The sequence below is a fragment of the Nelumbo lutea genome, chromosome 4, assembly GCF_056320005.1.
Source record: "Nelumbo lutea isolate HS-2025 chromosome 4, American lotus-T2T, whole genome shotgun sequence".
Classification (NCBI taxonomy): domain Eukaryota; kingdom Viridiplantae; phylum Streptophyta; class Magnoliopsida; order Proteales; family Nelumbonaceae; genus Nelumbo; species Nelumbo lutea.
Window position 1 is genome coordinate 94115696 of NC_142687.1, and position 12304 is coordinate 94127999.

Consider the following 12304-nt stretch of genomic DNA (forward strand, 5'->3'; position numbering starts at 1 on the left):
CTAGCTTTAACCCCAAATAATGATCCCTACTCCTTAATTGTAGAATGGTTTGAAAGTTGGTTCAACCCATCATCCAGTCTAACAGAAGGAAGAGAAAGTTGGTGTTAGAACTTGGTCGTGGCTTGCTGGGAAATCTGGAAAGGTCAAAATAAGACGATCTTCCAAAATGATGACTCTTCCCTCTTCCCGAGTTGTACATAATATTTCAAATTGGATAAGGGAGTTGGCATATGTTTTAAGGGGCAACATGCTCTTAGGCCCCCTAGATTGGATCAAGTATTCCACTCTGCTCCTATACTAGAAAACTGGATTAAAATCAAATGTGATGTGACACTCCAAAGATCTTTAGGTGAAGCCTCCTTGCCTTGTGTAGCCCGGGACCATCTCAATCGTGTAGTTGAATGTGGGTGCTCCAAATTTTTTTGTGATTCTGCAGGTTTGGCAGAATTGTTGGCATTGCGTCAAGGGTGCTTAGATACTATTCAATGGGGTTTCGATGAGGTGATCTTTGAGTCAGATGCTTTGGAGGTAATAAATTTCTACCGGCTCGTCAACCCTCCAGCTTGGCACCTGTGGAAGATGGTATGGCAAGATATTAAAGGACTATCTAAGAGTCTTCAGAGTTTTGAGTTTGTTCACACTTGTAGACAAAGAAATGTTTTGGCTCACCAAGTAGCCCAGGCCGCAGCCCACCATCTGTCGGTTGGGTCAGTAGTTATTTCCTTGTAATCTCAATCCTTTTTATGGAATCCAAATCTATTTTAACTAAAAAAACTATTTCCCTTATTCATGTTAGAAATAGGTCAACCAAACTGCAAAATAATCAAGAATTTTAAAATTGTTCAAGTGGCTATGTTGTTGCACTGATTTCTTTGAAATCAACAACATTGGATTCAATGAGTTTTTAGTTTTAAATTTATACTCCTTTTTTCTTTTTATTATTATATATACTTTTAGAGTTGGAGTTTATTCATTTATCTTCTTTTTACTATTTCAATAATTCATTTCTTTGACTTTATCTTGTTCCTCAGATGTACTACTATTTTGTTCCATATTCTCTATATATTACACCATGTGGTTATTCAAGTTGGTTAGGATTATCTAGAAGATTCCTACCGACATGTGTTAGTTATAAATCTTGGTTGCATGGCAAACTCATTCCTCTTGTATTTATATCTTTGGTGAATTGATTTTAGTGTGTAATCTTCCCATTTCCTTTTCTGTTGTGCAAAGTTTATATGGTATCAGAGCACTTTAGGCTTTGATTCCTCTTCTCCAAAGCTTCAAGAACTGTCAAGATTCATTTCCAAAGCTTCAAGATTCATCAATGACGCCAATGAATGTTTTAGTCACCAGCACTGAAAATACAGATCTCTCAAATAATCCAACCTCTCCAATCTATCTTCACCCATCAGACAATCTAGGTGTGATACTTGTATCATGTTTACTCAATGGAGAGAACTACCCCACCTAGAGATGCGCCATGCGTAATCCCCAATCTATCTTCACCCATCAGACAATCTTGGATTTTCAATTTGTTGGATAAGGATCTTTATGACAACATAGCACATGTAGATTCTGCCAGTGAGAATTGGTAAGGATCTTTATGACAACTCCATGACCATTTCTTGGATTTTCAATTCGTTCCCTAGATCTTCCATTTGAAGTGAGAATTGGTGCTTCTCAGAAAGGACAACTTGTTTGTATCAGCTTACTTCAACAAACTAAAGGCTATATGGGATGAGATCACAATATATACAACAATTCCTATTTGTTTTTTGCAGTAATTGCTCGTGTAACATAATGAAAGAAGTCATGGATGAGAGAGAATGGGAATGGATCTATCAGTTTCTTATGGGATTAGGAGAGAATTTTAGCATTCTGAGATCAAATATCCTCATTATGGATCCCTTTCCAAATGTTAGCAAAATTTATGCTTTGACAGTATAAGAGGAGAAGAACCAACTATTGGTTGGAACTCGCACTCCCTTAATTGATATTGCTACTCTCCATGTAATTGGTTAAGGAAAGTTAGGGTAGAAATCTAATCGCCCAAAGTTGAAATGTGACCATTGTTATAAGACTAGGCATACTAGAGACCGTTGCTACCAATTAATTGGATATCCTCCAAGCTGGAATATCAAGAATAAACAACCTCAATTGAAGAATGGAGTCCTACAACAAAAATCTAAGAGAAAATGTTCTATAGATGTGGCAAGTTCTAGTTCTTCTATTGTAGGCCTAACTGCAAAGCAATATAAGCAACTGATAAACCTTCTCAGCATTGAACAATGATCAATCTCTGCAAATCTTGCAGGTAAAATCTCAAAGTCTACTGCCTCACATGATTCTTTATGGATAATTGTTAATGGTGCATCACACCACATGTCACCAGGCCCTTTTGAATCAATTGTTAAGTCGGATTCTAAACCTATGTTATTGCTTAAAGGCAATTCTTTAATGGTTCATGGTCATGACACTACTTCACCATTCCCGAATGCAAATATTCAAAACACTCTCCTTGTTCATGATTTCAATTGCAAATCTTCTCTATAAGTCAACTAACCAACTAGTTGCATTGTGCTATCATTTTCTTTTCCACCTTTTGTGTGGTGTCGGACCTGACCACGGAGAATATGATTAGACCGAGTAAAATGAAGAACGACCTTTACCATCTTGTTGGACTGTACACACCATAATTGTCTGAAATTGATTCCTAAGTTTTTTCTTCCAATTCATCAATAATGTGGCATCACAAAATGACCCACACTTCTTATGATAGACTGTCACTAGTCCTAGATTTGTGTTTGCCTAGTCAATGTTCTACATGTTGTGATGTCCGTAATCAAGCCAAACTAACTCGAATTCATTTCCTAGTACTGATTCATTTTGATATATGGGACCTCTACAAAACCCCATCTCTATTCGATGCTCACTATTTTCTTAGTATTGTAGATGATTTTTCTTGTGCAACTTGAGTGTTTTTAATGAGATTTAAGTATGAGAATTAAAATCCTTTCACTTTTCCATGCTATGGTAAAAACTCAGTTCAATACTTGGTTAAGATCGTTTGATCTGATAATGAGTTGGAATTTTTGTCAGGATCCATGATAGAAATCTTTCTTCAAAATGGCATTGAACACCAAAGATTGTGTATTGATACACCACAACAAAATGGTGTTGTTGAAAGAAAACATAGGCATCTACTTAAGATGGCTCGTGCCCTTTGTTTTCAAGTTGGCCTCCCTATTCGTTTTTGGGGTGAATGTATTATTACAACCACATATCCCATTAATAGACTGCTGACCCCCTTGTTGGACAACAAGATTCCTTATAAAATGTTGTATGACAAACAACCCTCATATACTCATCTTTGGGTATTCGGATGCTTGTGGTATGCATACAATCATGGGAAACTTGATAAATTTTCTCTCTGTACCCAATGTTGTGTGTTTCTTATGTATCCACATGGCCAAAAAGGCTATTGGGTTTATAGTTTGGAAATTGGCTCTATATTTGTATCCAGAAATGTTCGATTTTATACAACTTTCCATTTTGGGGTCAAGCCGATAGTGAGGGGGCACCATGTTGGATCATTCCTCTACCTACCATGGATGATAATGAAACCACATATGCTGAAATCATTCTTGATCATACACCTCCATCATATATTGAACCTGTTCATGATGAACCCACTCCCATCAATGATCCTCCGCCCACTGAACCGAGTCCACACCATCTTAAGGGATTTCATTTGTCCTACCATACATTCTCATTCCACTGCACACCCAATTTCCAACCATCTCATCTAACTTTCTAGTTCAAATGTCTTACACCCACCTGAACCAACCACATACAAACAAACCATTCTTGACCCAAATTGGAGGAAAGATATGTTAGAAGAACTTGTTGCACATGTGCACAATAATGCATGGGAATTGGTTTCTTTACCAAGTGGAAAGACACTCATTGGGTGCAAGTGGATCTATAAGTTGAAGCTGAAACCGGACAGGTCCATTATCGATATAAAGCCCATTTGGTTGCATAGGGCTACACACAAATGGAAGGGATTGATTATAATGAAACTTTCTCTCCAGTGGCAAAATTAGTGACTGTATGTTGCTTATTAGATCTTGCCTCTGTTTGTGATTGGGAGCTTCACCAAATGGATGTCCATAATGTGTTTCTCCATGGTGATCTTCACGAAGAAATTTACATGGTACCACCACATGGTTTTCTCAAAGATGGTGATACTCGGGTCTGCCGTCTTACTTGATCTTTGTACGGGCTCAAACAAGCTTCTTGGAATTGGTTTGAGAAACTCACTTCTTCTCTTCTGTGGCATGGTTTTACTCAATCCATCTCGTATTGGTGGCCTCAAACTCTAATTAAACAAATGTTTTCACATCAAAGACTTGGGCCCACTACACTACTTCTTGGGGCTTGAAATTGAACGGTCTTCATCAGTTATTTACTGTTTGTCAACAAAAATATACTCTTGACATACTACAAGAAACAAGCATGCTGGGTTGTAAGCCTAGTCCTTTCCCCATGATTCAACAACAACATCTTGCAATTGATGATGGGCCTTCATTTAAATTTCCATATCGTTATCGTTGTCTTGTTGGATGCCTCGTCTACTTGACAACTACTAGGCCCGACATCACTTATTCCGTTCATCTTCTTAGTTAGTTCATGAGCTCACCCAAACAAGCTCATTGGGATGCTACTTTATATCTTTTTTGTTACTTAAAAGGCACCCTAGGCCAAGTCATATTTTTTTCATCATCAAGTGATTTAATCATCAAAGGCTTTTGTGACTTAGACTGGGCCAGTTGCCCACTTATGCACCGCTCTACAATTGGATACCTGACCATGTTGGGTATTGCCCCATTATCATGGAAACAAAAAAGGTAGCCTATAGTATCTAGATCATCCGTTGAAGCAGAATATTGAGTGATGGCTGCAGTTACATGCGAGCTAATATAGCTCTAATGATTGTTTTTTGACCTTGGCCTTCATCATTCACAACCCCTGCAACTTTTTTGTGATAACAAAGTGGCTTTACACATTGCAACAAATCCGATGATTCATGAACATACAAAACACGTCGACGTGGACTGTCACTTCATTAGATAACACATCCAAGCCAAGCATATTGTTACATTTCATCTCTTTTCTTCTCAACAACCGGCTGATGTATTCACGAAAGCTTTGGTTCATGATCACTTCAATCTTCTATTACCCAAGTTGGGCATGTTTGGCTTTTCTCCCACACATGCACCAACTTGAGGCGAGGGGGCATATTATACCATGTGATTATTCAAGTCAGTTAGGATTATCTAAAAGATTCCTACCGATATGTTTTAGTTACAAATTTTACTTGTGTGGCAAATCCATTCCTCTTGTATTTATATCTACCATAAATTGGTTTTAGTGTGTAATCTTTCCATTTTCTATTCTTCTGTGCAAAATTTATACTGTGGTTTGTAATATGCTTAGACAAGCTATATTATATATAGCTTATTTCATCGCAACCAAATCCAATGATCCAATCGAATCGGATTATAAATGGATATCTGATTGAATTGAATTCAAATAATAAATATACCAGATCCATCGCCCATCGGATTCAATTCTAACGAATGTGCAGATCGTCGAATTCGAATTGAAATCTAATTCGCATAACGTCCCACATAGAAAAGAAGCAAGACAGTCCAGCTAACGACTGCCTATATAAGTGATCCGGCACGAGTGGGTGAGTTACGCAGCCGCGCGGTGAGCACAGAGCGAACTATTCTTTCGCCTTTTACTAAAGAATACCGTGTGCTCGCCGCTTTCAGCGGCATACGCCAATTTTTAGAGGGCTTTTTCCGTCATCTGGAGAGGCCCAACCAATTTTAATTCCTAAAGAATTCATGCGACGTATTTGTCAATCTATCTTTTCTGTTCTGATTCCTAAGAACTATCAACGAATTATAGGCCTACGGATTCCTGTTTTTGGTTTTCACTTGTTCTTCTACTCGCTGCCTTCTTAATTCTTAAATCTAACCAACCGTGGGAAATTAGTTGCACTTTGAGAACTGTTTGGATGGTTAGTACATCGTCTTCTTTTTAGGACCTAACTACTGTGAGAATTTAGTGCCTTGCAAATGGTGGTCTGGTCAAGAGCTTCGTCTTGTTTGTGTTCTAGGCTTCTAGCGTTGGGAAGGTAAAAGGCTACTCGTTCGCTTTCCAATTTAAAAGGACGAAGCAGATGTACGGAAAAAAGATAATTAGAGCTAGGAGTTTTTGACTGCCAAGTGTTCGATGATTCGTTTCTTAGCCTTACATTTGAGAACTTGGGTATTTCAATTTGTTCAATATCTGATGCACCATTCATTGGTTTTCCAAATTCAGCAGCTAGAATTGTGATTCAATCCAACAACGTAGAAAATACAGTTGAATGGCGGTAATGTTCTTCAGAAGAAGCTGTACATTATCAGGGAATTTTACTGCTCTTTCGAGGGGGTGTACATTCTGCTCGTGGGCGTCCAGGGTTCTAGATAATGAGTGTGGTGATAAGCAATCAATGTCAAATGACAACCGTGGAAATAGTCTCGCCGTTGGTTCTCCAACTTATTTGAGCCAGGTTCATCATCTCTCTTCCTTGCTTTCCTCTGATAGAGTTCAACTGGAGGATGTTAAAATCGACCTTGTAGACATTGAAAGTTGGCAGGTTTCTTCTGGATTATCTCAAGCATGGAGAGGAACGTATGAAACAACAGCAACACAATCGTCCTCGACAGAAAATCTAGATGGGCTGCTGCGTGTCTCCCATGTAGTTGAGGATGAGGGCCATGAGGCCGATTTTGATGAGATTGAGGACATGAGAATTAGGGGCAACCTCTTTTATAAACTGGATAGGGATTCTAAGGAGTTTGAAGAGTACAATATCAGCTGGCGGAAGAAGTCCTCAAAGAAGAGTGAGGAGAAGAATAGAAAAGAGAAGCCAAGCAAAAACAAGGAGAACCCAAATTGTAGGTCGGCCTCTGGTGTTGAAAAACTTCCAGAGCTTGTGAAGAACAAACCAAGTGCTCCTCGTCTCGAGGCAATAGAAGGTTCTTGTACTGCTAAGAAGGTAAGGACTCCGACATTTAATCAACTCACGGGCCCTTACCATGAGCCATTTTGCTTGGACGTTTACATATCAAAGAGCTCTGTTCGTGCCTGTATTGTGCACCGGGTGACTAGCAAGGTTGTTGCAGTGGCACACTCAATTTCAAAGGACATGAAATTTGACTTGGTGTCAACCAAAGATTCTACGGCTTGTTCTACCGTAGGAAAAATTCTTGCTCAAAGGGCGTTAGCTGATGATATCCATGATGTTGTTTACACACCAAGAAAAGGGGAGAAATTGGAGGGGAAGCTTCAAATTGTTCTTAAGTCTATTATTGATCATGGCATCAATGTGAAGGTGAAGATTAAGCAGAAAGGAGCTAAGAAAGTAGGCCAATCCTCAAATGGTTCCATTCGATTTTGATGTGATCCAATTGCTCTGGATTTCTCTCTATTTCAACTATATTATATGGCATTGCTATTATCTGTTCGATGATCGTGGAGTGATCTCTTCCTTATCCAGAATTTAAAGATGGCAATAGAGAAGATCTTGGGGACAGACTTGGTCTACTGTAGGATTAGTTTCTGGGAGCAATGGATTTGTTATGTTGCTTTCATTGTTTGAATGTATGTTCGTTTTTTGTGGGGTGAAATCTCTTTGTCAATGCATTATAATCTTTTTCTTTAATGAAATTTTACTTAATAGCATGATTTGGTCATGTGATTCTCCATTTTAATTCCCAGTTTGCATGGTTCTTTTGCAGAATGGCCACTATACTTGTATCTCTGGAACAAATTTAACTTATTTGTAAATGAGATAATAGGGTGTTTCTTGTGTATACTCAGACGTTCTTTCCTCCATTTCAAAACTTTTTTCACTTTGAGGTTCCTCTGTTTTACTGAGGGAGGGAAGGAGGGGATTGAAGATCTACTGGGACGTTTCCCATATAATGGAATGAGTTACCGGGCATTTAAAGAAGAAAAGCAATTTGTTCAATTTTTTATAATCCATTCATAGATCAATATCCACATTGAGATTCTGGTGCAAGATGGAGAAGATATTGGTGAAGCCACTGGGTTAAGAAAACTGAATTGGCAGAGGTCTGCAAGCCACCGGGGAAAGGTGGGGGAGGGGGGAAGGACCACATCATTTTTTGTAGGCAGAACCAGAGGCTGCCACTTGATGGATTATATAGGATTTGCTGGCCCATATTCAAATTGGCACTTGGAGGCCAGACACAGTACGCTGAATAGCATTTTTAAAGTCATGAAATAATAATAAAATTGTTAAGGTTGCATTGGATTGGAGCTATTATCTCAGCTTTGTTTTAGACTTTTAGTTGCTCATTTCAACTTCACCCAGAATTCAGAAGACAGTTATCTGCTTACTTGCTGATCCAGGGCATTGGTAGAATTTGCTTGCTTCTAAAGGTTTGCATGCCTTTTTGATGAGGCAGGTTGATGTGCTGAGAGTAAAGGAGAAGAGGAGGCTACAATCTCCCCACACTTTCAAAGAACTGTAAGTGCTGGGTGGCTGCCTGTTCAATTGCTAGAGGTGATTGAAATTTGTTGGTTAGGAGAATCTGTTTTCACAGGCTGCATTTGTAGAGGAAGAATCTTGCTAAAGAAGGGATCATAAAGAGAATGATTAATCTCCTTGATTGGGGAATATTGTTGGATTCTAAAAAATAATATGGTTTAGTACTTGGAAAATCTTACTGTGCGCAACTGATGCTTGTTTCTGAAGGCTTGGTTACCTCTTTGATTAGGCGGGTTGACGTGGCTAAGAGTAAAGGAAAAGGCTACAATCTCCCCACACAAGTTACAAAGAACTGTAAATGTTGGCAGTCTGCCTGTTCAATTTTTAGAGGTGATTGAAATTTGTCAGTTAGGAGAATCTGTTTTCACAGGCTGCATGTAGGCACTTTGAAGAATTTGTCGGCTGTGCCAGAGGTGAGGCAGAATTTTTCCAAAGAAGGGATTATAAAGAGCATGATTGATCTCTTTGATTGTGGGATATCGTTGGATTCTAAAACGTAATACAGCTTAGTGCTTAGGAAATCTTACCACAAGCAATTGATACTTGGTTTGTGGAGCAAGGAGCCTGTTAGCATTCTACAGTAGGGGGTCTGCAGAATCTATTGGTTTTGGTATCAATTGAAGTTCCAGTTCTTCCACATTTGGTTCATGTACTTAAAGCTAGATTCTTGGTTACACATCAAGCAGCTCCCTCTGTAGTTTGTAAGGTTTGCAGCTGTTATGAGCCCGGGCATAGGATCTCGTCACGGGTCAGTCCATGGGGAGAACCTCTAGCTTCCCCTTGTCCCTCCCTTTGCGTGTAGACCCTATCGTGGCGACCTAAGGGGTGATTTGTCCAAGAGATCACCCTAACTCTCCTCAACTCTTCTTTTGACTGAAATTCTTAGATGCCTTTATTCAATAATAGTGGCTCCTTAAATAGGAGATTACAAGAGTCCTGCTATTAGGGAGACTCCTTGCTGAATAGGGAGACCTCCAACTCTATCTTGATAAGATAAGACTGATAAGATAAGTCTCTCTTAATCCTTATCTAATAAGATAAGATAATCTCTCTTAATCCTAATCTAATAAGATAAGTCTCTCTTAATCCTAATCTAATAAGATAAGATAATCTAATCTACTAACTTAATAAGATAAGAATAACAAGATAGTCTAATCTAATCTGTTGAATGGATAAGACTGTTGCTGCCGAATTGGATAGGATGAGAACATCAGATCATTGCTGCTGCTACTCCCAATACGCGTCCACATCATTACTCCCCTCTTGGACTACGAGCTTGTCCTCAAGCTCGAATTCAGGATGAGTGTCGGGAAACACCGTCAAAGGAATCCGGATAGATGGAATGACTTTGTCCTCCTGGATCGGGTTCCAATGAAGAGGGTTCATCCTCATCTTCCTCTTGTTTCACCAGGAGGTAGAAAAGTCTCTTGCACTTGTGCCCTGCTGAGTATAGTTCATCGCAATTAAAACATTGTCCCCTCGCCCTGCGTTCCGCCATCTTAGCCCTGGACAAGTGCTTAATAGGAGGTGCAACGACGCTGCTCCCCACACTGGATGCTGATCTGGAATTGTTGCTCGTCTATGGCTTCTGTTCTTGGCTGGCTGCTGAATATGGAGCCATTCCGAGTGGTTCCGGGGATGCCCATGCTGATGGAGGCCACCCCATACTGAAGGTTCCTCGGCTGAGTTGTAGCTTGCGTTCGAAGGCACGAGCTATATTCATGGCTGTGACCAGGTTGGGAGGATGCTGCATCTCCACATCTACCCTTAGGGGCTCAACTAACCCAGCGGTGAACATATCCACCTGCTGATCTGGGCGTACTGAGGCGGCTCTGGCTAGAAGGGTCTAAAATTGGCGCTGGTATTCAGCCACGGTGCCTGTTTGCTTGAGGTTGATTAACTCACCTAGTGGGTTGCTTGTCAATGGAGGCCCAAACCTGAGGAGGTAGTAGGACTTGAATTGGTCCCAGCTGAGCTCTGGTTCCTCCTGCTCCACTCGGTAGAACCAGAGTTGTGCTTCCTCTGTTAGATGGAACGCGACCAGACTGTCCTTATCTCTTTCCTCCGTACGCTGATTGCGAAAGAATTGTTCACAACGGTATAGCCACCCCAGTGGGTCTCCGCTGCCGCTGTACGAAGGGAACTCTAGCCTACTATACTTGGGAATGACTGCTGCTGCTGGGGCGACGATCTGTCGTTCGCCGGCTGATTCCGCCAAATCTGGTCGGCGGCTGTTGGTGGTTGCCGTCCCTTCGGTGCTCCTCTCCCTGTTGGAGAAATATGACTCTAGCAAGCGACGAAGCTCCCGGACATCATCCTTGACTTCTCGTATTTCTGCGTGGTTCTCCACGAGCCGGTGCTCCAATTCGTGGACCTTGGAAGACAGCTGCTCCATATTGCCCATGATGTTCGGCTGTGATACCAAAATGTTATGGGCCCGGGCGTAGGATCTCGTCACGGGTCGGTCCACGGGGAGAACCTCTAGCTTCCCCTTGCCCCTCCCTTTGCGTGTAGACCCTATCGTGGCGACCTAAGGGGTGATTTGTCCAAGAGATCACCCTAACTCTCCTCAACTCTTCTTTTGACTGAAATTCTTGGATGCCTTTATTCAATAATAGTGGCTCCTTAAATAGGAGATTACAAGAGTCCTGCTCTTAGGGAGACTTCTTGCTGAATAGGGAGACCTCCAACTCTATCTTGATAAGATAAGACTGATAAGATAAGATAAGTCTCTCTTAATCCTAATCTAATAAGATAAGATAATCTAATCTACTAACTTAATAAGATAAGAATAACAAGATAGTCTAATCTAATATGCTGAATGGATAAGACTGTTGCTGTCGAATTGGATAGGATGAGAACACCGGATCATTGCTGCTGCTGCTCCCAATACGCGTCCACATCAGCAGCTTGACATGAATGAAGAGATTAGTGAGGTGAAACTGGGTTTATCTTCTGGTTGTGAAATGGCTCAATACTAAAGATAAATAATGCATAAGGGATTGCTGCAGAATCAATATCCAACTTCAAGATTACTGGAAAGGTATGAGAACAGAGTTTCATATTTGGTCCAGTTGCTTTACCTAAGTCCTCAGAATACAGCCAAGAAGTATATAGTTTCCTGTCTCACATCTCTGTTGAATGAGAAATGTATGAGGTTGATGATCTCATATGAAGTTATAAGGTATATCAAGAACCTTTCTGAGAAGCTGCTTGAAAAATTATAAAAGAGAAAAGCTTGGGAAGTTTATTTAACAGGAAATAGAGGCATAATTTTCGTATGTGCAATGGAATGTTGTCAGGTATCTTTTGCTAGATGCTTCACCCGTGGTATGAAATAAAGTAACTAAACTTATCAAAATGAATGGTTCTTTCTTCGGCATTATTTTTTCCTCTCATACTCGGGGCTAAGACATTGGGTTGAAATTCAGTAATATATATTCTACAGGAAAACCCACCTAAGGCTTAACCCTTCCCTTACCTCCTTAACTCCTTTCTGGGTAAGGGCAAGCCTACAAATGTGGCTTCCCCCTTCTGTGGGGAAATGAAGTACTCTAAAGGGGTGATTTGTTTGATCTTGTAACTGATTCAACAGTAGTTCCTATATCTGGTATGCTCGCTATTCTCAGAATTACAGACATAAAAAAAAAAAAAAAAACTAGGCTC

The 12304-nt window shown here is 40.2% G+C and overlaps 1 protein-coding gene and 1 pseudogene across 1 annotated transcript; both read left to right on the forward strand.

Moving 5' to 3' along the window:
- Nucleotides 1-5631: 5631 nt before the first annotated feature.
- On the forward strand, nt 5632-7817 carry LOC148861901 (Ribosomal L18p/L5e family protein). Its single transcript, XM_088986183.1, has one exon. The coding sequence runs from the start codon at nt 6446-6448 to the stop codon at nt 7520-7522; it is 1077 nt and encodes a 358-aa protein (XP_088842309.1). The 5' UTR covers nt 5632-6445; the 3' UTR covers nt 7523-7817.
- Nucleotides 5770-5882, forward strand: LOC148861902 (U5 spliceosomal RNA; annotated as a pseudogene).
- Nucleotides 7818-12304: the final 4487 nt, after the last annotated feature.

What these genes read in the sequence shown, in the direction of transcription:
- LOC148861901 (XM_088986183.1), top strand. Translation starts at nt 6,446, where the DNA reads ATGGCGGTAATGTTCTTCAGAAGAAGCTGTACATTATCAGGGAATTTT.